The sequence below is a fragment of the Cyprinus carpio genome, chromosome B13, assembly GCF_018340385.1.
Source record: "Cyprinus carpio isolate SPL01 chromosome B13, ASM1834038v1, whole genome shotgun sequence".
NCBI lineage: Eukaryota > Metazoa > Chordata > Actinopteri > Cypriniformes > Cyprinidae > Cyprinus > Cyprinus carpio.
Window position 1 is genome coordinate 10,437,467 of NC_056609.1, and position 27,250 is coordinate 10,464,716.

A 27,250-nucleotide genomic window follows, 5' to 3' on the forward strand; every position below is an offset into this window, starting at 1 on the left:
GGCACGAAGTGCGCGCCATAGCTCAGAGCACCAGAACGCCCAGACACAGGAACAGTTTTTTCCTTCAGACCATCTCATAAACACTTGACAATAAATGTGGAACACAGAACACTATTGATACACTTATATACTTATTTATCTAACACACATACTTAGTTTACATTTCGAATTTGTACATAATATACATGTACATACAAAACTGTCGATTGTAATATACCTGTACATAATTGTCAATCTGTATATTGTTATTCCATATTTACTTGTTCTTTTTTTTATTCTTTTATTATCTGTGTTTTTTGTCCTGTTGCACCGTGGAAGCTTCTGTCACGAAAACAAATTCCTCGTACGTGTAAACATACCTGGCTGGCAATAAACCTCATTCTGATTCTGATTCATAACGGCAAGCCATATATGGTAAAATTGCACTTCAATTGAACAGGGTGTTTCACAGCTGTTATGGTATGACGAAGTTTTCCCCTTTTTTCCATATGAACAACTACAGAACTCTGAGGGATGCGGCGCTCTCCAATGAGCGCAGGGATCCGTCTGTTTCCTCACTTCCTCTGTCTCTCTCAGGGCTCGGCTCGAAACTCCTGCGCTCTTGGGCAGCCATCTTGGATCTCGCTTTGAACGAAAGGCAACCGACGCGGCTGTTTGGGTGGAATGGAACCGTCAACAAGCGCGTCTTCCCCGCGGCTCCGACGCCTGTGACCGCTGCCGTTCGCACTGAAGTTACCGGACCGATCGCTCGATGAGCAGACTGTCTTTGGGGAAGATAGCAGGGGAGGCCCCGTGAAGTGCAATTTTCTCTATTCTTAACGTTACTTGAACCGGACATCCGAAATATGAAGCAGACAGCGACGCGAGGCCTGGAAGTATTATGTTTTTAACAGTGCACAAGTTAGCCGGTCTCATTAGCTATTTTGGGATCTCTTAGATGGCTTGCAGTCGGTAATTAAACGCAGCAACGTCAGCGGAATATTTCTCCCAAACTTTGAACAAGTTTGTTACCAGCTTTAGAAGAAAATCAATGATATTGATCAAACGTGTAATCTGTCAAATATATATTTTCCCCTTCGTTGCACCGCAAAACCTGCTGCTTGAATCGTAATTCCGGGAAATCATCTCTCCATCAACACCATGTCAACAACAAGAGCCCCGCTGCCCACCGTCAACGAGCGCAAGGCTGAAAATGTAAGTGGCCTGTTTATGTTTAGGTATTTGATTAATAATCAGTTATAACTGCTGTGAACTGACTCAGTCCTGTGTTGATTTATCACTTGTGAGTGTGTTATTTTGATCTTGTCGCGTCGCAGTTTATGGCCGTGCGTCAAACCCTGGAGAGCTGCCTACCTGCACAGCGATTATGATCGAAACGATTTTGCCGTCTAAAACCATTCAAGCTGATTTTCCTCCAGAATTAAGGGCAGTGTCGCATCCCATATCGCGTTTTATGAGCTGACCGGGTGCTTTAAGTGGATTATCAGTATTGTGCCAGTCTTTGGACAGATGGGGCACCAGGCTGAAGTGACGCATGGGGTCCAGGGCATCGCTAATTTGGCTGCTTTTCTGCTTATGAGTGCAACATATGCTGGATTAGTTAAAGTCCTGCACGCTAGTGAGTGACCGTGCGTGGGTTGGCATGTTTAATGCGCCGATAGGATGCAGATATTGCGCATTGGCGTCAGTCTGTCCTATAGGTTACCGTTCATACGTCAGCAGTGAGGGAAGGTGACATGAGCGCGCGCGCTAATGCAGGTCCCCCTTAAAGTTGCCTGTGAATAATGTGGCATTAGGTTGTCTGTCTGTTGATCTATCTATCTATCTATCTGTCTGTCTGTCTGTCTGTCTGTCTGTCTGTCTATCTGTCTGTCTGTTCTATCTGTCTGTTTGTCTGTCTGTCTGTCTATCTGTTTATCTATCTGTCTGTCTGTCTGTCATTCTATCTATCTAGCTATCAGTCATTTTCAAATGTATCTGTCTATCAGTGTCAATCAGTGATTCTATCGTATCTATTGTTCGTTCGTTCTATCTATCTATCGGTCTGTCTTCTATTGTTCTATCTATCTTTCTATTTATCGTTCTATCATTTTATCTAAATCTGAATGAATTGCTCTTTTTTTATTGTTAAATTAAAACAGAACATCGTGTGCTTACTGAAGTTCTTCACATATATTAAGTTAAAGGAATCTGTAGATGCTTCAGTGTGTGAAAGTTATTCTGTGTGGATTATTTATGGACATTTATTAATATGTATAATGCCTTGCGAGAATCTGCATATTTTAGTGCACAGTTCTTGCTCACTTTTGCAAAAAAGTCAAATGAGGTATCAGTAACCCATCCACTCCGCCCCACCCGCCCCAAAATCTCTCTGCCTCTCAAACACACACACACATGCACTGGGTGTCAAAAAGACTCCAGCAGTGATGCAGCTCATCAGTATTGCTGTTGGTGGATGGGAGCGTATTGATGAGTTCTTCTCACTGAAAAGACAGGGCTGTTTGGTTCAATGACATTCAGCTTACGAGCACAAAAATGAGAGGATCTCAATCTAATATGAAGCATCGTGCAACAATAAGCGTAAGTGACCCTTAATCATGACTGTTGTTTTATTTTATTGCTTTTTGTATGTTTTGTATCAAGCCTGAGGCTGTTGGTGGATTTCTAAATCTATTAGGCAGAACTTTGTGGATAACAGTCAAGTCGGGGCATCTGGGACAATATGCAGGATTTAGTGGGAGCATTGTATAGCGCAGTGTCAGCATTGCCTTACATACAGAGGTGTTAGTACCACATGAGACTTACTAAACGTCATCCTGTTGCACTCATGACCTCTGAATGGGACAATTCGGTTAGTCTCAGTGTTATTTGTTGCCTTGCGTATGTTGCAAAAAGGTCCTCTCACAAGGTCACAAGAGACCTTGAGAACTGTCAGCATAATGAAATGAACTTTATTGTTTAAACCTGTATATTAGAAGTACATTGGATGTCTAACTTGTTAATGTATGGGTTAACTTGTGGCAATTTTTTATGTTTTTTAAAAAAAAAAAAGTAATAAAGATATATGTTGTCGGGGTGAGGAAGGGTGGATGTGACTGTGCTAATGGACCTCTCTGATGTGGCATAGGTGGAGTCAATATTAGTGATTTCTACCCTGACTAGGACCTCTGTGTTGGTTGCCAGTATCTGGTCTTTACATGACTGGGCAAAATCTGGGATAAAATGAATAAGACTGAAATTATAATTTTGAATTTTTGGTGGGGAATTAAGTTTCCATGCATATATAATGACTGCTTTTACAAAAACACGCTGTAACATATAAATTTTTGTCATTGTTTATTGTAATTTATGTGTGTTTTTATTCCTATCAGCATACAACGAATAGCCATGGCCGAGGGGACGGGACCTCTCGATCTGTGAGGTCAAGTGGTCGAAACCGAAATTCTGGCTCGGGTTTAGATGATGTGCACCCTCTTATTGGGAATTACCGACTTCTAAAAACCATTGGAAAGGGCAACTTTGCCAAGGTCAAACTGGCTCGCCATATCCTCACAGGAAGCGAGGTGAGGAGTCAAGAGTCATGAGTGTGTTTCCTGACACACAGTGGGCCACGGGGGTTTTCCAGACACAAACATGCTTTTCTGCTTTCATGTTTCCTTTTGGAATTTTTTGAATTATAACACTTTGTAAAACTCAGTTGAGCAGTGTGATAAATTTTAAAAGTGATACAATTATGTAATTTTGAAAAATCTCATGATTGATTTTTTTATTTTTTTTTTCCACACACATGCATTTTAGATTGTTGATATCTTAAACATATACAATCATTCCAAAGTTTGGGGCCAGTAAGAAGATGCAAGCATGCATTAAAATGATCAAAAGTGACAGTAAAGACATTTATAATGTTACAAAAGACTCAAGTTTTAAATAAATTGTTCTTTTGATCTGTTCATCACAGTTTTACAAACTGTTTTCAACATTTATAATAATAAGAACCATTAATATTAACTGAGCACCAATAATATTTGATGGCAACTGAGCAGTAAATCAGTATATTAGAATGATTTCTGAAGGATCATGTGACACTGAAGACTAGAGCTATGATACTGAAAATTCAGCTTTGCTATCACCAAAATAAATTACATTTTAAAATCTATTAAATTAAGAAACAGCTATTTTAAATTGTAATATTATTTTACAGTATTGCAATTTTTTTTTTTAATCAAGCAAATTAAAAAATCTCACAAACCCCAAACTTTTGAATATTAGTGTATATAACTGAATAATATTTTAGATTGCCAGTTTTCCTCAAAATTCCACTAAAAGTTTTTTTTTTCTTTCTCAGGTGGCAATAAAAATTATTGATAAAACCCAACTAAATCCAACAAGCCTTCAAAAGGTGAGGTTCACATTTAATACTAAATTGTGCATGCGTATTGATGTAAAACTGTGCTATGATTCAGGTGTTTTCTTCCTCAGTGCTGCTAGTGTTGTGTCATTTACCTACAGGAAGTTCTGTGTTTGTTCATGACTCTGGGACATTGTTTTTGTCTGTGTTGTGGCTACTTGGTTAGTTTTGTGTTTGGCAGTGGTGCGTTTCCATACTGATTCATAGGTAATGCTGGCAGTCAGCATTCAGTTCAGAAGATGCTGATCTTCTGTGCTAGTATCCAGAGCGTTTCTCAAAATCTTGTGTAGTAGAAATGGAACGTCCTTTCTGCTGGTGTTCTCAGTCACCCATCGTTATGAGAAGTCCATTCACACAGAAGCTCCTCCAGCAGTAACCTTCACACTCTGAGCTCAAATAGTAAAGTACACCAGCTGTGCTGCAATACTGTGCCCACCTACTGCAGGCAGCGCCGCCACTCAAGCCGCTCTCCACTGAGAACAGCCTGCACACCAGCACATTTGCAACTTTGTGTTTGGAAAGGTTTATTTCTAAATGTGTACAAAGCTGTGTGGGAATTGAGAGAGAGAGAGAGAGAGCAAATGCTGTAATTTGGTAATGCATTTAATATAGCACGGACAACTTGCATTCGATATGTGTTCTCTCGTCACATTGTGTTCTCTTAAAGGGATAGTCCACCAAAAACAATTCCCAAACCTACAAGACAACACAAAGGATGATTCTCTCATAATTTTTGTCAATTCGTTGAAAGTCCAGGCTACCGAAATTGTCACTCTTCAGAAAGCTTGAGAAAGACATCATAACAGTAGTCCATCAGAATCAAGTGGTTTAATCCAAGTCTTCATGGATGAACAGCTTTAATTTAGACACTTTTTATTTTACATAAACACTGATCAACTTACACAGAGTACATCAAATATGGTAAACAGTATCTCAGTTGTACTTGCTTGATGTGACACTGGTATAGATTAAGTGTTGCTAAATCTATAATTCCTCAGTTAAAGAAACTTTTAAGCAAATTGATCGAAATTTAAATTTTTCTGTTGGATTGTTCTTGCTGATTGTACTTAACAACAATCATACAGTGTGACTATAGACTGATTCATAAACTAATGATTATTATAAATTGTTTCTTTTTTAACAAACCAAAAGGACTTGTGAATCAATGTCATGAGATGTGTTTGAATCAGTTTAATGACTCGCTGAATCTGTCGGTGAGTGAAAATCTGTCGGCGAGTGAAAATCGGGGCTAAAATCATGCAGTGTGTACTCTGAAATTATTATTAGTATTAGTCATTAAGGAACAGGAAATGTTTGATCACATTATTAAAATTTTGTGATCAGAAAAGCTCAATTGTTTATTGTGAGAAGTGTAATAAAATATGAATCACAGCTCACACGTTCAAAGCCATTGGTCGCTGAGATTAACTCGTGTCCAGCTGAAACTGATGCGAAATCTGTATTGAGAAGACTTTCGGCATTATGTGAAATTCCCAATTGTTTGGGTTCCTATTGAAATGACTGGATTTTGCCCATGAAAATTTGCTGAACAGTGATTAATGATGCTCCTTTAGTAAATACTCTGCGACAATATAAAAAATAAATGTGATTACCTGCGATACCACAGAAATAAAAAGACAATCAGCATTATGTCCCGTGCTTTTCACGGTGGTGGATGATTAGAACAAAAACTCAGATTTACACAAACCTTTATTGTTAGTCACTGTAGCATTGCGTCTGCTTATGACACTGTTATGGTGAATCAGTCTTCACAACAGCCAGGGTGGAAAGAGGAGGAAGAAGAGGATATGAGGGGGAAGGACAGATGGACATTTGGGTGGGCCGACAGTGAAGTGACAGACTGGAGGGACCTCAAAATGGTATGAGATGGAAGATAAAGGCCAGAACAGGCAGAGACAGAAACAGCCTGATGACAGCCCGAACAAGTGGAGTAGAAGGTGTACATATGAGTGATAAATGTGAAATGAAAGGCCGGGAGAGATGTGTGCATGGGATGATCAGAAGAATTCAAATGATAATGCTAATCAGTGCTCGCTCAGAGATATACAAGCCGAGGACACGTCTCTAATTTTAGCTGGGAGCTGCTCTCCGCAGCCACCATTCGTTTTTCCACAGCACCATTGATTGGGATTCAGAGTTTATCCTCGCTCTGTGGCCTGCTGGTCGTCAGCCAACACACGGCTGTGACTCACGCACCGCAATAATGAGAGACCGGCCCAATCAGGCCTCTTTGGTCTTTCTATGTTTTTGCTTTAATTATCAGCATCGCTTTCATTTTCTCTTCCTTGTAACCGTTTATGGAGCGCATTACGTGCCAACGATGAAAAGATGTTTTTTACACATAAATTTTTTTCATGTAAAATACACTACATTCAAAGGTTTTGTTTTTTCTTTTAAATTAACTCACCTTCTTTGGCTACTTTAACACAGTGTTTGAAATTAATTAATTTATTTTGAAATCTAAAAAGTGTGAATTTCAAATTTTCCTGACTCCTGTTTATACAATAGCTTACATTAGTGAACTGAACCAAAGAGGTCTTGGTTTTGCTGCCAGGTTTTTTTTTAAAACTAAACTGAAATGTGATGTGACTAATGAACCCAGAGCTGCAGGAAGATGCCGTCATGATGACACTGATTCGTTTCTGTTCTCATGATAGCTGTGAATAGCACCTGTACAGATGCAGATGACAACATCAAAATGCAGGAAAATCACATCTGACGCGATGTTATTTAATACCAGTCCAGTACAGATCTTAATTAACAGTTGCTTTAAAAACATACATGATAAAAAAAAAACAATGCTTAATGCAATGATATATTACTGTAAACACGCCAAATAAATATTTAGTAATAGAATTGAAGCCACTTTATACATAGCAACATACCAGCGTTTATAGTTTGGCAGTAACTTGAGAATATGTAATGGTATTATTACAGAATTATTTAAAGTTAATACTATTTTGAATTATTGTTTTAGTTTTTATTTTAGTTGAAGTTTTAGGAGTTTGATTCTGTGTTTTCATGTCCTTGCTGTTGAAGCGGTGGAGCATGCAGTGATGTTTTTAGGAATTCCAGGTTGTGTTACTCTAACACGTGTGCTCATGATTGTGCGTGTGTGTGTTGTTGTGAGCTGGAGGTTGTGTAATTGCTCGTGGGCGTTTGAGGTCTGGTCCCTCGACTGAAGTGAGATGTTCTGCTGTCGACCGGTGTTTTTTAGTCATCACAGAGGCGTTAAGACGGTGCACCAAAGGGAGAGAGAACTGAGAGAAACAGAGGAAAATCTTTATAAAAACAATTATGTGAAAATATAAATCAGAAATTAATTGGAATTCATTTGAAATTGGAATAAAAAATTTTTTAAAGCAAGGTTATGATGATAAATTAAGAATTTTTGGACCCCCGTTATGCATGTCTTTTAAGACATTGTCCTTTTTTGATTTTTTGTTTGATAATTCTTTTATCTTAAACATTTTATGAAAGCATTAATCTTTTCTTAACAACAGATCTGAATGTCTTTTAATCAAGGAGTTGATGGATTCAGACATCTTAGCAGTACCACTGTCTAATAACAAACTCCAGAGTGAGAACAGGATGGCATCGTTTGAGTCATGTGTTCTAAATCAATAGACACAGAGTCTTATCTGGCCTTTCCCAGACCTCTCTGCTTCACCAAACTTTTAGGCTGATAGTACAGAGACAAATCACCAGTGATTTGCATCTTGGAAAGATTTTCCCTCCTTTCTTTCTTTCCCTTTGACCTTTTATCTTTACTTTTTCTTATTATTTGCAGTTTGATGTATTCAGAGAGCAGTGATGCGACTTTGAAATTATTACGTACATGTAACAAGTATAAATGCATGTATATTGAATATATGATACTTCCACAGTAATTTTGCTGGCAATGTACCAGTACACTGTTTAATGACCTTCACATTTTCTAAAGTTTCTGACTGATTTAAAAATGGTCAATTCAAAATGTCAGTTTCAGTGATCTGATTCAAAACACTGATCTCTACGAATCATTCCAAATTTTCAGTGAAATCCGGTGTGTACATTTACACTACCATTCAAACGTTTAGGGTTGGTAAGATTTTGTAATGTTTTTGAAAGAATTGCTTTTATTTGATCAGAAAAATTTTAATATTTGTGAAGTAAATGCTATATTATTAAAATTTATATAGAACAATTTAAAATAATTATTCATATATTGTGGAATGTAATTTATTGCTGCGTTGGCAAAGCTGAATTTTCTTTGAATATAAAGTTCAAAGGAACTATATTTATTTAAAATAGAAATCTTTTGTAACATTCTAAATATCATTCTAAATATTAATTGTATGCATCCTTGCTGAATAAACAAATGGATTTCTCCAGAGTAGTAGTAATAGTAATAATTTTGCTTGCTAACCTCAATTTTACAAAAAACAAGAGCATTGAAAATGTGTCATCTGCTTTGTTTTAGAAATGAATGCATGAGTCTGGATAACTTTTTTTTTTTAATATTAAAGTTGAACTTGTATTGAACCTGGAATGTTTCTTTTACCTGTCACAACTATTTTTTTTTACAGTCTTCAGATTAAGGGAAGACACTACAGGCAAAAATCATTTTTAATGCACTGGTGAATTGAGATTTTGTCCTGTTTTACCTTCACAATGTTTTTTCATTAGGTTCATATATAATTTGCCTAATTTATATATCATTTTATTCCTAAAAACATTTTTTTTTCTTTCTGTCTGTTGACCGTGTTTTCTGATTTATAAAGTGGTAAAGGGATATTCAAACAAGAATTTCGTACCTGTCTTCATCATCCAATTTTCAGGTTTCTGTTCTGGAAATATATGCATGTTTGTGCATATCTCATTAATAATGCCTCTCTTGCATATTTAAACTTGTAATACAAAACAATTGTCTTAATGTCATGTGATTAATCAGTTGGGGAAGTATGGTGATATCTGAGTTTGTATCTAAATGTACATGTTGTTCTAATACAGTATATGACTTCTGCAGTGGCCTCAGTGTTTCACAGTTGAGGGAAAAAACGTTTACGAATGGGTATAACTCACAGAATGTGGTGAGTGGTGAGAATTGGATTGGGTTTCTGGTGTACCGAAAGAGTGTTTCCCTGCGGTCCAAAATCGCTCTCTCTCTCGCACTCTCTCTGAAGCTACACTTGTGAGAGCAGTACGTGGAAAGCAGTACGTGCTAACAGCTCAGGAACACAGTCTGCTTACTAGTGCTATTAAAGATGCATGACTCTTCCATTCCATTGAGAGGGGAGGATTCAGCCTTTTTTTTTGAGAGAGAGATCAATAATGAATAGCACTTAACGCTAGTTTCCACTGAAAAGGAAACCCTCTGTTTGCTATGACAATGACACAGTCCAGCTGTATTTATCTTCCTGTTTCATGTTAATGCTGAAAGATGGTGCAAAGCTTTTGTTTAACAATTCATTGTGACATGTTGATTACATTTAGTTATGATCTTGTCTTCAACAGCTTTCCAGAGAAGTCACAATCATGAAGAATTTAAACCACCCAAATATTGGTGAGCATGTTTTTATGCACACACACACACACACACACACACACACACACACACACACACACACACACACACAGTGTTTTTAACTAAAACTAAACTAAAAGTATTTTCATTAATTGAATTAAAACTGAAATAAAGTAAAATAAATAAAACGGTTGTTAACTAAAAATACAACTAGAAACATTTTCATTAATTGAATTAAAACTAAAATAAACTAAAATAAAATGGTTGTTAACTAAAACTATAACTAGAAACATTTTCATTAATTGAATTAAAACTAAAATAAACTAAAATAAAATGGTTGTTAACTAAAACTATAACTAGAAACATTTTCATTAATTGAATTAAAATTAACGTAAAAAAATTGTTGATTGAATTAAAACTGAAATAAATAAAAAAATAGAAATTTTGTAAACTAGAATTAAAAACTTTTTTGTTAATTGAATTAAAAGTAAGCTAAACTAAAATAGATGAGAAATTTAAACTTGAATGAAAATAAAACTTGATGAAAATTTAAATTTAAAACTTAAACTTGATGAAAATTAGAAATGTTGCATATGGCAATTTACAACTGTTTGTTGAAATACTAAAATTACGAAATCTGAAATAAAAATTCATTCATTTAGTTTAATTGATTCTCCTACATTTGTCATCAGTTCCTCTTTGCAAACAGAATGATTATCAGAGCCAGACACGTCATCATGTCTTCACACAGAGGGGCTTTATGTATCACGCTGTCGGTGGTACAGCATGAGAGAGAGCTGCATGGTGTTTCATGACAGACAGACGTTCAACAAAATGGGAAGACGTGGAACATGCTTTTAAATGTACAGAGGGGGGTTTATAAATAACAAATGATTTTCAAAGAGATGGAAAAATGAAGCTCATGAGAGCGAGGTGGGCGATGAAACCTCTCTTACAAAAGGGATGGTAACAGTTTGGCATATTCATATGCCTTGTTGTTTAGATCAGTGTTTTTAGTCATTTATCTGGTTGTCTTTATATATGTTTTTATATATCTCTGTTTAGCTTAAATTTATATTTTCAGTTTCAGTAATTGTAGTACTTCAACTTAAACCTATTTGATTTAATTTATTTGCCTAGGCAGCATTTTCAAATTAATTTTCTAATTAATTTTTAATCTAACATTTGGATTTTATTTCAGTTCTATTTTAATTAACAATATAGATTTAATATCTAGTTTATAGTTGTAGTAGTTACAGTTTACCTTTAGTTTAGTTTAGATAACATTAACAACACTATTCAAATATACAATACAATACAATACAATACAATATAATATAATATAATATAATATATATATAGCATGGTACCAAATCATGCATTTTTTCCATGTAAAACTGTATTTATTAATGTATTTATTAATTTGTGCCATTTTTAATAATCAAACCTGACTAATATGTATATTAAAAATGTCTGTTTATAATATTGTGTATATAAAAATAAGTATTTTATAGCATATGAATGCATATACATTTTTTTTTTCTTTAAATGCCAATACTTTAGAATTAGCATTTAATTCGCATTAGACAGTCCTCCTGATTTGTACCTGATTTGATATTAAAGAAACCTTTTTCCTTTGCTTCCTTTTAAGCTTTGTTTATCATTTCTCCCTTCTTCCCTATAATTGCCTGTCTCTCTCTTTACAGTCAAACTGTTTGAGGTGATAGAGACTGAGAAGACACTGTTTCTTGTGATGGAATATGCCAGCGGAGGTAAGTGTGTGTGAGAGAGAGTTTCATTTTGCATCCTTGTCTTTCCTGAGGGTTTATTTCTGACCTCTGTGCTCTGTGTCTCCTGCAGGTGAGGTGTTTGACTATCTAGTGGCTCATGGGAGGATGAAAGAGAAAGAGGCCAGAGCTAAATTTAGACAGGTGCAGTTCTCTTACTGTTTTCTTTCAACATGTTAGACACACAGTGTGATTGGTTTTCTTCTAGGTGTGAGTTTAAATGAGTTGATCAGCCTCGTTGTGTCCAGTAATGACCCCAGCCCAATAAACCCACATGTCTTGACTGTTATTAAAGAGCCCTTTAACACATGTTTGTTGTGTTAGGTTACTCGGTAACGTCACTGCACTGAGATGTGGCGAGACTGAAGACACTGGCATTAAGTAGGAATGCAGTTAATTAATGTTGCGCTCAGCTGTGCCATATTATCTGCACTCAGAGCGTGTTTGTTACATCAAAATTTAACTGGGGATGGAGCGGTGAGTCATTTTCAGCAGGGTTGAGTCTAGACAGTTCTGTGAAACAGAAGAGCCAATCAATGCTAGCCATTGAATTTTTGGAAATGCTATTAATGTGAGTCGACAACCCATGACAAGCTTGGCCTGGACCAATGTCCTTTTCCTGAAATTTATTTAGTAATAACTATGTCACTATGTCTGATTAGATGCGAGCGATTGTACACTTTGATTTTCTGAATATTAAGTGATCAATATCTAAGGAACTTACAGTTTTGCCAGTACAAAAGTTAGTGGCCTAGAAAAACAAAAAAATGTATTAGTGCACAGTTTAAATCTGTTTGAAATAAGTCTCTGCATTTATTTGATCAAAAGTAGAATAAATTTTTTTTTAAATATACTATATAAAATAATTTTACTATTTAAAATGACTATTCTATTTGAATATATTTTAAAATGTTATTTATTCCTGTGATGCAAATTTTTGTGTAATGCTGATTTTTAGCATCATTAATCCAGTCTTCAGCGTCACATGATCCTTCAGAAATTACTCTGTTTTTTTTAAGATTCTTTGATTAATATAAAGATAAAGAAGTTAAAGCATTATATATAAAAACCTAAAAAATCAATTAATTACAACCAAAAAAAATCATACTAACACAAAACCACTAAATGTATTCATTTTATCTTTAAAAATTCTTACTGACCTCAAACTTTTGAATTGTACTTTATAATAAAAAACAAGTTGTTCATAATCAACCCACAAATCACTTTAGGTTGTCTTTGCACATTTAAAGAAAAATAAATAAATAACAAAAAAAGGCTTCACCTTAAAGCCTCTTTAAAACATTTGAGGATCCTTCTGCAAGATTGACATTTTAATGTTTTGCCATGTTTATCAAAACAATGTTTTAATAAAGTTATTAGTATAAAAGGTAAAACAACTGATTGAATAGATTTATTTTTATTTAATTTCAAGCCTGACAAATGATCTTTTGATTTGTATTTTTGGTACAGATTGTGTCAGCTGTGCAGTATTGTCACCAAAAACACATTGTCCACCGAGACTTGAAGGTAAGTTATAGTTTTTTTTTTTTTTTTTTGTTTTTTTTTGCAAAAACAGATATGGCATATATGACTGTATTCAAGTGCATATGTGTAATAACATGTATGGAAAATGCAAACAAGATGAAAAGAAGCTAAAAGTGATCTGTGTGTTTCTCCAGGCTGAAAACCTGCTGCTAGATGCTGATATGAACATTAAGATAGCGGACTTCGGCTTCAGTAACGAGTTCATGGTGGGGAATAAGCTGGACACGTTCTGCGGCAGCCCCCCTTACGCTGCCCCCGAGCTCTTTCAGGGGAAGAAGTACGACGGGCCGGAGGTGGACGTGTGGAGTTTGGGCGTCATACTCTATACGCTGGTCAGCGGCTCCCTGCCCTTCGATGGACAGAACCTCAAGGTTTTACTTCCCTTTATCAGTGTTTATATATGTTTGTGTGCGTCACTGTATACTTACCGCTGTGTGTTTTCCACAGGAACTGCGTGAACGTGTGTTACGTGGTAAATATAGAATCCCTTTTTACATGTCCACGGATTGTGAGAATCTTCTCAAGAGATTCCTGGTCTTGAACCCAACCAAAAGGGGAACGTTAGAGGTTAGTCTCTGTCTCTATCCATCTATCGTACCTCTTTTCTGATTGCCTTTTTTAAATCTTGCAATAGAGTGTGTCAGACATTTTTCATAACATTTGTATTGTACTAAAAGCAAAGCTGAGTAATATATTCAGTATTAATATATGTATACCAGTATAAAAATAAGCTGTCATTGCTCAGAAATATTCAGTGAAAATGTGGTATTACTAATTTAAGTGAAAGTATGTTGATATATGAATGTTATATTGGTTTCATATAAGTGAGAATTATGAAATATTCTTGTTCATTTATCGAATTGAATCTTTTAAGGTACAAATTTAATGTATTTAACTTTATCCTTTAAACATTTATAATATAATAGGCTTCAGGGTCCAACCCCCCCCCCCCCTTTTCGCCTTTTATTTTATTTTATTCTATTTTATTTTATAATTAATACTTTTATTCAGCATGGATATATTTAATTGATCAAAAGTGACATTAAAGACATGTATAATGAGATTAATATAGCTATAATATTTCACAATATTACTATAATTTTGACTAAATAAATGCAGCCTTTGTGAGTATAAACGACTTCTTTCAGAAACATGAAACAAATTTCAATGGTAGTGTAAATGAAAATAATAAAGTATTTTATGTGTTCAGTTCAGTTTATTTATTTTTATTCTTTTATCTTTTTCTTTTTTTTGTTACTCGGAGAGCAAATATATGCATATCTAGATATAATGAATACCAAAGGCTGAAAAAAAGAGAAATTTCTATCTGTATCACCTAGAAATGGTGATGTTTGCCATTGCATTGAGTATCAGGCAGGATATTATTCTTTTTTTATTTCTCCTTCAGCAAATCATGAAGGAACGCTGGATCAATGCTGGCTTTGAAGACAATGAACTCAAACCCTTCCTTGAGCCAGAGGCCGACATCTCTGACCAGAAGAGAATAGGTAAGAAGAAACTACACTGCAGTTAGTTTATTTGCCGTCATATCAATGTTAATTTTTATGCAGCGGAAGCGTTTCGCATGATCAACTTCGGAGCCGAGGGAGATTTATATTTATATCACAACACAGAGAAAGCATCCAGAGACGATGAAATGAGGGTGCAGAGGGCACACTTGTTAGTGTGTGTTGTTGCGTAATACCCAGCAGCTGGCTCCCTCCTCTATCGACATCTCTGATGTCTACTCCTCCCTCTCCTGCTCTATTTCAGCAAGGATCTCCCCGTGTAGCAATGTGATATGATCACATGACTCCCGGTACGAGAGCTTAGCTTGCAGGAGCACGAGGCAGTGCGGTGCACCCCTGCTTTGCACGCTTATCTGCAGTCGACCCGCAGATATGCCTGCCAGCGTAACCACACATACACATGAGTGCACACCTGGTAACCTATTGAGGAAACTGTAGGAACAAGAACACTTGAATGTGGAAGTCAGAGTACATGGTGACTGCTCGTCTAGCCTCCCGCCCCCACTTTAGAGAAGCCTCACGTTGAGAGGAGCATGCTGGAGCCTGGCAGCCCACAGAGGCCCTTGTGTATGTGTGTATGGAGAGGAGGTGAAACGGGGAGCTTTGGCTCTTTGAAGGAAAGCACTTAAGTCAACCGACATATGGATTCCCATGAGCCCTTTAAAAGGCAGATCTGAGAAGGAGGCTTAATTCAGGCTTATGAAATATATCTTTCCATCTTGTTTCACTCTGGAACATGCATCAATAGAGCGAGCTCTTCGTCACACAACATCCGACTGGCTCATGTGTCATGTAGATGGAAAACTCTAAACATCCTGACCAGTTTTAGTTGTGTTCTACTGTTTAAGTTTTTCAACTTTTGGGTTTACAAAATACTGACTTGTTACATTAAATTACTTTTGACGGATGCTTCTAACCAAAACCACAAACAATTCACATCTTTTAAAGATTATTACTGCTCATTAGATTTGCTTTTCTTGTTGGTACAGTTATAAATTACTATAAATTATATAAAATGTTATTAAAATAAATAATTTATTAATTATTAAAGTGATTTATTTAGGGGTTGCACTTTATTTTACAGTTTATGTACTGTGTAATTACCCAAGAAAGTACTGAGTAATATAAGGTAACTAAATGAACTTAACATGGGCTAAGGTTAGTTTCAGGTTTACTTCCTAGTTATTTCCCATTTATTCTAAGTACTTTAGTAAGCTCATATGTAATGCAGAACAGGACAGTAAAGTGCCTCTGCATTAGTGTATGTGTTAGGTTTCGTGAACTAACAAACACCATTTTTTTTATTTATTTTAAAGCATTTATGAATTAAGGTTAATTCATAAATATGTCATTATTCTTTAATTAGATTTGTTCATTTTCCATTAACTAATGGGCTATTTTTTATTTTATTTTATTTTTATTTTTTTTTACTTAATGTTAAAAATGTATTAGTAATTTAAAAGTTATATCGAAATTTCTGTTGGAATATATTTTAAAATGTAATTTATTTCTGTGATGCAAAGCTGAATTTTCAGCATTTATTTCTCCAGTCTTTCTGTCATTCTAATATGCTGATTTGGTGTTTAATAAACATTGCTTATTATTATTATTATTATTATTATTATTATTATTATTATTATTATTATGAATATTAAAAAAAAGACATTTTTGGAAGTTAGTAAAATGTCTTTACTAAAAAGTTAGTAAAATGTCTTTACTTTTGATTCATTTAAAGCATTCTTCCTGAATAAAAGGGTAACACTTTAGTATAGGGACCAATTCTCACTATTAACTAGTTGCTTATTAGCATGCATTAACATATTGGCTGTTTATTAGTGCGTATAAAGCACATATTCTTGATGACCTTATTCTACATCCATAATTCTACCCAATACCTAAACTAAAAACTATTTTACTAACTATTAATATTAAGCAGCATATTAGTTGTTTATTGAGGCAAAAGTTCTAGTTAATGGTTTGTTAATGGCAAGAATTTGACTTTTTTTTTTTTTTTTTTTTTAAATAAAAACTAAAAAAATCATACAGACCTTAATGTTTGAATGGTCGTGTATGTAAAACTACCGTTATCCAGTAATAGTAAATGCTATAAAATCCTGTGCATGTTAGCCATTCCATGAACTAATGTTAACGTAGGACCTTGTTGTAAAGTGTTACCTAATAAATATATTTGAGATAAGGAACAGTGAATGGGTGGCTACAGGATGGATCTGTGTATTGTTAGCATGTGTAGGAGGAGCGGATGACTCAGTTACATTCTTACAAATAAACTGGATTTATCTCTTGTATCAATCTACTGGTTTATAGTATCTGCATAGCAACTGAGGGGGTGATGTGTGATACGATTATGTTGAATATTTAAATATCCTCGATCTCTAAAAGACTTAGATGCAATACTCTACAATTAGTGTCTGATTTGGTAGACAGCGGCCCTCATTGTTGATATCATTCATGTTCTTAATACAAATAGTGTGGGATGACTTGTGTGCCTTCTTAAACCCTAAACCTAAGTGTGACCAATAATAATAGCGATAGTAACAAAACCTTACTGTGTAAAGATCTAAACTGAAAGGAGTCTAAAATTGATCTGAATTCTTTGTGTGTGTCATTCTCCAGATGTGATCGTGGGAATGGGCTTCTGTAAAGAGAAGATCCAGGAGTCTTTGTCCAAGATGAACTATGATGAGATCACAGCCATATACCTGCTGCTGGGAAGAAAGACCAATGAGGTGAGCTGCTAATGAAGAGTGGCTACATACAACTGATATTATGGTCTATATTACAAATCTGACTTGCTGTTGTTGTGTGTTTGTAGGAGGTCAGCGAATCCAGTTCCAATACTAATCTCTCCGTGGCAAAGAACAAACCCACCTGTGAGATGAACGGCCAATCACCATCACAACCGAAGGTCCAGAGAAGCGTCTCCTCCAGCGAATCCAGAAAATCTAAACGCCATAATGAGCAAGGTGACTTTCTCTTTACAAACAGACCAGTATTAGCTTTTTGGATACAAAAGGTGCATATGTGCACAGACTATCAATTGAATAAAAATTGTACTTAAATCTACTGAATAAGTCTACTTTTTTCATGATATGCCTCTTAACTGATTCAGTTAATCACATATCAGAATATTTGCTGAGAAAATCTCCCGAATGTCTCTTTCACAGTTGGCGTGGTCGCTAACTCAGCGTTGAGTAACTCCAAGAAGACGGTTCCTGTCACAGCTGATGGTGACAGCAAACAGGAAGGTGGAGTCGCAGGACGTAAGCCGTCTACTCACAGCCCCCCCAGCCCACTCCTGGGTAACGCCAACAACCCAAACAAAACAGAAATACCTGACCGCAAGAGAGGAAACTCCATCACACCTAATGTGAGTTCCCCTCGCTGTTGAATACTGATGATGTGTATGTGTGTATGATAACTTTCTACTGTACCGTTTCTTTTAGTAATTATTTTGTATTGTTTTATTGAAATGTTTTTATTGTGCAGCACATTGGTCAACTTATGGTTGTGTTTAATAGTGCTATATAAATAAAACTGACATTGACATGTAAATAACTAATCAAAGCTTTGGGGTCCAGGAGATTTTTTTTTTTTTTTTTTTTTTTGAAAGAATTTAATACTTTTATTCTGCAAGGCTTTGTTAAATTGATCAAATGTTATAGTAAAGACATTTATAATATTACAAAAGATTTCTATTTCTTTAGAATTTTATTTTCATCATAGAATGCTGGAAAAAAAATGTTTTACGATTTCCACAGAAATATAAAGCAGTACTACTGCTTTCAACATTGATGATGATAATAATAAGAAATGTTTCTTGAGCAGAAATCACCATATTAGAGTTATTTCTGAAGGATCATGTGACACTGAAGACTGGACGAATGTTGCTGTAAAAAATCAGCTTTGCATCACAGAGATAAATTACATTTTACAATATAATGAAATGGAAAACAGTTGTAATGAATTGTAATAATATTTCACAATATTACGTCTTTTTACTGTATTTTTGAGCAAATAAATGCAGCCTTGATGAGCATAAGAGATGTCTTCAAAAACATCAAAGAAACCTCACTGACCCCAAGCTTTTGAATAGTGGTTCCCTTGATGATAGAGCTTGTGTTTTCTTTTCATCACACAGAATAACTCTGGATCGGGAGGCATGTCAAGGAGAAACACGTACGTGTGCACTGAGAAAAACAACGCAGACCATCTTTCTGTCATTCCTAATGGGAAGGAGAACAGGTACAGGTTGCCCTTCCTGTGTCTTGATCGATGTGCTTAAAATTTGCATTTGGCAACTTTGTACGCTAATTTTTAACATGCATTAAAGCAGTTTGCCAATTTACAACCACTTACATTATATTCAGGGTGTATTTTATTTTTCAGTGTGTTGAAGTTGTTCCTAGCACCTTGCTGTACCAGCTGAGTTACAGGAACACATCGTTAGTGAAACCACGCCTGACTTTGTGTCTGTCTGTAGTGTGACGTTGTCTCCTGGCTCTCGGGACCCGGGTGCCTCCACTCACAGCATCAGCACTGCTGCCACACCTGATAAAACGCGTTTCCCACGAGGCTCCGCGAGCCGCAGCACCTTCCACGGACAGCTGAGAGATCGTCGCACGGCCACCTACAACGGCCCACCCGCCTCACCAACGCAGCCGCGCAGCCGCGGTAACGCCAACAACCTGCTCACCAAGCTGACCTCAAAACTCACGCGCAGGTAAACACACATTCACATGCATAAACACAGTGCCAGAGGCATACGATTGAGGCCTGACTCTTCCTTCCTTTTCCTGACCTTTCTTTTGTTTGTATTTTTTTTTCTTAAGGGTTCATTAGAATGGTTTATTTTGTCCATCTTTGTAATGTCTATTCTTTTCTTTTTTTTTCATTTTTGTGTTGTAGAAATATGTCATTCAGGTTTTCCAAAAGGTAGGACATCGAGTTCATGGGGTGTAAATCTGTCTTTAACGTAATGAGAGGAGTCCGGGGGCTGACGCACTAACCCATAGTGATTTGATTGCAGTGATTTGGAGTTTAATGCTCACTCAGTGGTTGATTACAGCATGCTTTAAAACACTTGCTGCATCCTAGTGTGACCAGATCAAATCAATCTGCCGCTCTTTAACTGATTGCTACTAATCAAAATGTTTGCATGACACAAGCTGATTGTGCAAAACAATGTGTATGACTTAATTTAAGGGCTTCGGTACATTCACAGCTGTACAGGGTGTAGAGAGATCAGTCTGGCATTCATCTGCAGTAGCTCTGTGTGATTCCTGGACAAAAAAAAATGCTAATTTACTTTTTTCTTTTTTTTTTTTCTTCCACACAGAGGGTTTTTTTTTTTTTTTTAGTAGTAGAACAGGCATTGATTTGCAATGCCATTCAAAAGTTTTGGGATCAGTAAGGTTATTATTATTATTATTTGACGAAATTAATACATTTTATTCAGAAAGGATACCTTAAATTTATCAAAATTGACTGTAAAGACATGTATGATGTTGCAAAATACTTCTGTTTCAATTGATGTTCCTTTGAACTTTCATTCATCAAAAAAAATATATATACAGTACAGTACAACTGTTTTTTAACATTTCAGTAATTTAAAATATTTCTTGAATAGCAAATCTTAATATATTGCTGTTTTACTGTATTTTTGATCAAATAAATGCAGCCTTGGTGAACATAGGAGACACTAAATGACATTTAAAAACTAAAATAAATCTTACTGAGCCCAATATTTAGAATGGTGCTGTTTTCATTGTGTAAAGAGAGCTCTGATAACAGATTTACAAAGAATACAAATTTGAATGATTGAAAAATATTAATATGAAATTATTATAAATATAAATTATATTGAAATTATAAAGATCTCTCCTGTTAGCTATGTATATAAGTGGTTTAGGCATAATGGATCCACAGTGCCATCTAGTGATAAAAAAGTATTATTGTTGTGGTTCATTTTTTGAAAAGAGATTAGTTTGGACTGAGACCCAGTCACATTTTTAGGGCCAGGGACAGTGCAAACTGGGTTGAGGTTAAAGTCCTCTTTAAAGGAGCCATACTGAGCAATAGACCTGTGCCCCTGCAAACACAGTCACCTACAACATGGGCATATCCATAAGAAGGTCTTTTGCTTCTAGAAACCAGTGCTGGGTATAGACTCCAATGATGACCAAAGATAAACACTGTACTTAATTATTTTAGGAAAAAAATAACTACTGGTTTTATCAAATCTAAAATGCCTGTGTAATATTTTCTTAGTTTGAGAGACTCAAGTCAGTCACTCACTGCATCATAGGTGTGAGTGTTTAATGCTGAGCTCAGTTTATGTTTGTCTGGTAAATGTGATTTGATTTACTCTGATTGGTGGATCTCTCTTCAGATGTATGGGTAGTGTTGGTCTTCACCAGATTTATATACACACTAATGTTTAAAAGTTTGGAATAATTAAGATTTTTTTTTTTAATGTTTTGGATAGAACCCGCTTATGTTCACCAAGGCTGCGTTTATTTGATTGAAATACAGTAAAAAAAAAAAAAAAAACAGTAATACAGTCAAATGCTATTGCAATTTAAAATGTTGAATAAATTGTATTCCTCTTATGCAAAGCTGAATTTTCAGCATTATTACTCCAGACTTCAATGTCACATGATCCTTCAGAAATAATTCTGATTTGCTGCTCAAGAAACACTCATTTCAGGATTCTTTAAATAGGTGGTTCAAAAGAACAGTGTTTATTTGAAATGGAAATCTTTTGTAAAAATGTGTTCTTACAAATCCTAAACTTTTGAACTGTACTGTGATATAATGTCTAAATATAGTTAATGCACTCTGGAGGCCTGTGTCGCAGCTATCATATAGGCACGTCCTGAAGAAGGGTTTTTGGTGGGAGGAGTCTGTTGTGGCTCGTAGGCAGGATTTGAAGTAAAGCGCTCTGTAAGCTGCAGCAGACTCCATGTTGAACGACCTTCAGGAGTCTCCTTCTCATCATCAGATTCGTGAACAGATCACACACTTTCTCTAACAGTACGAAATGCTCTATTAATGCTGAAACTGTCTCAATCTATCCCTCTCTTCCCTGTGTTTCCTTCTCTTCTTCCCTCCCCTCCCTTCCTTCCTTCCCTTTATCTCTTTCTCTGTCTGCCTTCCTCCCTCAGGGTCACTCTTGACCCGAGCAAACGGCAGTCTGCCGTCAAATCAGGGCCGGCTGCCCCCTCTGTGCCCCCCACCCTCACAGTCCCCTCCAACCCTGCGGCAAAGACTCTTAGTAAGTCTGCGCTCCACTCTTTTACAGTCTTCCTCTTTCTTTATCATCCCCCTCTCCTCCAGCCTCCTCCCTTTCCACCACACTACGGGGTTCCCACCACCATGGAAAACATGGAAATTTTAAAAATGTTTTTCAGGACTGGAAATGTGAATATAATTTTTTATTATAAATGAATATATTTACAAGGCGTTATTTATAATAAGGTTCCACTTTACATTGGTTAACAAAGAACTAGCATTGAAAATACATAAACATTCATTTATTTTAGTTAATGTTCATTTCAAAATTTATTAAAACATTATTAAAATTAATGGCCTATTTAAGATATTATTTAGATAACTGTTCATTGTTAGTTCATCATGTTAACAAAGACTAATACATATGGTAACAAATGTTGTTAGTTAATGGATTAACTAATGTTAATTAATGGGACCTTATTGGTAAAGTATAAATTTAAAAGAAATTATACAAATCAAAAACAACTCTTCTCTCTCTCTCTCTCTCTCTCTCTCGCTCTCGCTCTCTCTCTCTCTCTCTCTCTCTTTCTATTTGTGTGTGTGTGTATATATATAAATATATTACACATTTAATAAAAATGTATATTTAAAAAAATATTGTGTATATACATTTTTATATAAATATTTAACGTGTTTGTGTATATAACAATATATTATTATTAAATAATTATATTGATTAATATATTAATTAAAAAATTAATTCTATACATTTTATATATATAATTATATATTATATAAATTATATATTAAATAAAATGCACTTTTATATTATTTTTTTAAATTCATGTGTGTGTATATACACGTATAGATATACACATGTATACATTTTTAAAATATATATTTAAGTGTTAGGTGTGCTTATATTTAACCTTTGTATTTATATTCTAAAAATTTTGTACTTGAATAACAAATAAAATATTTTACGCCATATTGAATTGATATGAACACATTTGAAGCTATTCTTGCCAGGAAATCTGTCCAACTGATTCACAAATGTTTCTAAATGATTCCTAAGCGAATCAGTTTTCATTCATGAATTTGAATGATTCCTGTAAATTCATTAGTCAGAAAGAGTGGGAACCCTGTCTCTAAACATGTGGCTCTGTAATGGCTGTTTGTTTTATATGCGTCCACCAGTTTAATTTCTTTTCTTTTTGTCGGCTTTGGACTGCTCTTTTCTTCCAGATTCAGCAGCTCTGGCTATAGGCAGTTGTAGAGTGTCGCAGATGAAGAGTGTCTAGAGTAAGGGCTCGTTTAAACCCACAAGCAACAGCTACAACTTCACATTGTGTTTAATGGAGAGCGAAAGGCTGTGTGTGTGTGAGAGAGAGCAAACGACTGTTTTGTCTGTGGATTTTAGTCCGAAACGATGGCGTATCCATAAATGCACTACGACACGCACCCTCTCGCATGCGAAGAGCCCAGTATATACTGTATGTATAGACATGTCATCTATATCTGTATATGCGTCTGATGTCAGCATCCAGCGCTCAGAATAGGCTTTTACCCATGATGCACTCTTTCAGTGATCTTCTAGATGTATATTGTTATTTGAAGGAAGCAGCATGGCAGTTCAAATGAGTGCATGGTGACAAACTACCGTACGCATTCAGGTGTCTAAGTTAATCGTAAGAGTCTTGTATAAGTTGTTTTTGTGTTTTGTCCACACCAAGTCTTTGTGGGGGTTAACTTTTTGCTTACTCTTTTTGTTGTTGTTTGTTGTCCCTTTTTTTTGCTCTCTCATTCAGTCTCTCTCTATCGATCTCATTGTGTGTGTAGTGATTTGCTCTAAAATGACTAAAAATGATTTCCTTTTCCCTTTCTGTCTCTCTCTGTCCATTCCTTTTTTTGCTCCATTGTGATCGCTAACCTTTCAACAAATAAACAATGAAAGAGTCTCAACCGAGTTTGAGAGAAGCGGGAGATTTGAGGGCTCAAGGTGAGGTGTCAGTGACTGTGGAAACCCTTACTTCCTCTCCTGGTTGATTATTTTCGTGTGTTGTGGACGTATATTTTCCGTCTCCCACTGTAGGAGAGATCAGAGTGTGTGTTAGTGTAGTGTGTACAGCACGAGGGCCATTAGTCTGCTTTATTCATGTTAAATGTTTGAGTGATGTGCTATTTTTTTCTTCTCTTTTTACATTAGGGCTGGGTGATGTTAATGTGTTTTTTTTTTTTTTTTTTACAGTACGTATTGATTTAGCTGGTTATTTGAAATTATGTAACACTGCAAATATCAAAATGATTTAAATGCACTTTATTTTGCCAGAGAGCATAATTAGACTAGTTTTGCAGACTGTAGTGTTGAAAAATATTTGGCAATAGCGTCTCTGAATAAAAGTAATTAACTTTTAAAAAGTTAGTTTATTACTATATTTAATATTAAATTGCATTCAAGTAAAATTCATTTAGATGATAAACAGTTTAAATAGATTTCCGCAAAAAAAAAAAAAAAAATTTTCTTTAACTTTTTTTTTTTGCATTAAAACATGCTGGCTGTTGGTTCTACTGATTTGGAAAACTATTATGTAAAATAAGGTATATATATTTTTATTATATTTTTTAGATAATTTTATTTTTATTATTATTTTTGAAGGATGCATTAAATTTATAAAGTGACAAAAAATTTGTTACAAAAGATTTCTAATGCAAATAAATAATTCTACTGAACTTTTTTTTTTCATCAAAAAATCCTGGGAAAAAAAAGTGTTCGTTTCCACAAAAATATTAAGCAGCATAGCTTTTTGCAACACTGATAATAAGAAATGTTTTTCCAGCATCCAGTCAGCATATTAAAATTATCTCTGCAGGATCATGTGACACTGAAGACTTGAGTAATGATGCTGAAAATTTCATTTTTGATATCACAGGAATAAATTACATTTTAAAATATATTCATATTTAATAAGATATGAAAAAAAATATTTTAAATTGCAATAATATTTCACCATTTAACAGTTTTTACTGTATTTTTAATCAAATAATTGCAGACTTGGTGAGCATAAGTGACTTTTAGAAAATTTTAAAAATATAATCAAACCTAAACTTTGTGTATATTGAAAATAATGCTGATTTTATTTATTTATTTAATTTTTTTACTATATCACCGAGCCCTATTTTATGTTACATGGCATTAAAAATGAGCTGCTTGTGTGCATGCCCTAGTCTGCTGTGCATTTGATTGGCATTAATTCCCATGTTTGATGATAACCCATGCATGCAGCTGCTGCACTGATTCTTCACTACCATTGTGATCAAGTCTTAGTGTATTAGTAATCTCAATACAAGAAACATCCTTCATCCTTTGCCTTAACCTTGCCTCCTTCTCTTTCCATTCCCATCCCGCTCCGTCCTGCAGTCGCCATGTATCTGGGGATCAGCAAAAAGATGAAGGGAAAGATGGAGAAGACGGGAAACCCCGCTCTCTCCGTTTCACCTGGAGTATGAACACCACCAGCACCATGGAGCCAGCCGACATCATAAATGAGATCCGCAAAGTTCTGGATGCCAACAGCTGCAGTCACCAGCAGCGTGAACGCTTTCTGCTTCTCTGTGCCCACGGGGACAGCCGCACCGACAGCCTCATCCAGTGGGAGATGGAGGTTTGCAAACTGCCCCGGCTCTCACTTAATGGTGTCCGTTTTAAGAGGATATCTGGCAACTCCATCGCTTTTAAGAACATTGCTTCCAAAGTTGCAGGCGAACTCAAGCTATGAATATATCTTTATTCTAACTACATAGAGAAATTTATGAAATTGTTCCGTTCAATATAGACAAACAAATTAAGCTGTACAATCGTAAAGTAGCAGTTAACTATTTTTTTTTTCTTTTTTTTTAATAAACCACTTACATGTATTTGAAAAAAAAAATGTATATATTTTAACATTGCTTAAAGCAATAATTTCGTAACATCGGTCACACAATTATCGTGCAAGTCGTTATATGCTGTAAAAAGAACAGGTTTGAACCTTTCAGTGTTACGATTGTATGATGCTCTGAGAATGTTCAGAGAGGAACTCAATCTTGAGGCTGAACATTCAGGAAATGGATGCTAGATGGAGATTTGTGGGGTTTCGTTTTGTTTTCGCTTCTTAACAGGCACTATTCTGTGGTGGTTTTAAGTATCGCGTGTTTTGGGAGGCTCTTGTGTAAAGGGTTTCGCCCGAATCTTGAGTTGCTTTTTGGAAAATTGCTCTGCGCCTCTATGAATTGAGGGTGCTCGTCTGTGAAAGCGGCTGCAGTAAACCTGATTTGAGCTCAGTTTCACTGTTTGAATGTTATTAAGAGCAACATTTCGATGTTTTATAATTTATTTCACTTTTGCCCACTCAAATGTATTTTGGTGTAAATAATGTACTTTATGAGGCAAGTACACATTTTCATACTGTTTTGTTGGAGTTCTCTAAAACCAAGAGGGCATCTTGTAATCTTTCACTTTTAAGACTCACCACAGATTCCATTAAACTATCTGTAACTTGTCACAGTGTTCATTGCAGAGATCTAATACAGTTACAAAATGATCTTTACGTTTGTATTGCCTCTTTTTCATCTCATCTGTTTTTTCCTGACTCTTCCTATTGTATGAGCTGCAGCTCAACAACTTGGAGAGCTTTATACAATTACATGTTTACTACTTTAATATATTTTCCTGTAATGGTAAAGTTGAATTTTTAGCATCATTACTCCAGTCTTCAGTGTCACATGATCCTTCAAAATGATTCTTATATGCTAACTTGCTGCTCAAGACACAATTCTTATTATCAATGCTGAAAACAGTTGTTGCTTAATACTTTTGTTGAAGCCATCATACATTTTTTAGGATTCTTTGATCAATGAACAGCATTTGTTTGAAAAGGAAATCTTTTATATATTTTGTAAAGACAACCTGACACCTTTGATCAATTTAATGCATCCTTGCTGAGTAAAAGTATCTCATTTTAATGTTTATATTATATTTCAAATTGTAGTTGTAGACTATTGCATTGGATAGGAATTGCAGTTTGTGTGATATAAAATAGTTTCTAAAAATGCTTGAATTATTCTCAAATCACGAATAACTGTAAAAGTCATGGAAATTAAATAGTGAAAAGGTATAGGAATCCCAGAACTGTCAGCATGATAGAACAAGGAAGAAAGACAAGAA

The 27,250-nt window shown here is 35.3% G+C and overlaps 1 protein-coding gene across 4 annotated transcripts; it reads left to right on the forward strand.

Moving 5' to 3' along the window:
• Positions 1–509: 509 nt before the first annotated feature.
• Positions 510–26,633, forward strand: LOC109103834 (MAP/microtubule affinity-regulating kinase 3-like). 4 transcript variants are annotated; one of them, XM_042736450.1, is made up of 17 exons: positions 510–1,194; positions 3,372–3,563; positions 4,346–4,399; positions 9,926–9,974; positions 11,642–11,707; positions 11,796–11,866; positions 13,193–13,249; positions 13,402–13,638; positions 13,715–13,834; positions 14,676–14,775; positions 17,431–17,543; positions 17,630–17,780; positions 17,982–18,184; positions 18,956–19,059; positions 19,298–19,537; positions 19,723–19,749; positions 25,466–26,633. In XM_042736450.1, exons 1-17 carry the CDS (start codon positions 1,141–1,143, stop codon positions 25,821–25,823), a joined length of 2,196 nt encoding a protein of 731 aa, XP_042592384.1. In that variant the 5' UTR covers positions 510–1,140; the 3' UTR covers positions 25,824–26,633. The 4 variants fall into 4 exon arrangements, with proteins under 4 accessions (XP_042592384.1, XP_042592382.1, XP_042592385.1 ...); XM_042736448.1 differs by lacking the exon at positions 19,723–19,749 and adding an exon at positions 24,002–24,046; XM_042736449.1 differs by lacking the exons at positions 510–1,194; positions 19,723–19,749 and adding exons at positions 2,425–2,580; positions 24,002–24,046.
• Positions 26,634–27,250: the final 617 nt, after the last annotated feature.

What these genes read in the sequence shown, in the direction of transcription:
- LOC109103834 (XM_042736448.1), top strand. Translation starts at nt 1,141, where the DNA reads ATGTCAACAACAAGAGCCCCGCTGCCCACCGTCAACGAGCGCAAGGCT. An exon ending in ATCCAACAAGCCTTCAAAAG is followed by an intron (nt 4,400 to 9,925) that starts GTGAGGTTCACA and finishes TGTCTTCAACAG; the next exon opens with CTTTCCAGAGAAGTCACAAT. An exon ending in CCAGAGCTAAATTTAGACAG is followed by an intron (nt 11,867 to 13,192) that starts GTGCAGTTCTCT and finishes TTTTTGGTACAG; the next exon opens with ATTGTGTCAGCTGTGCAGTA.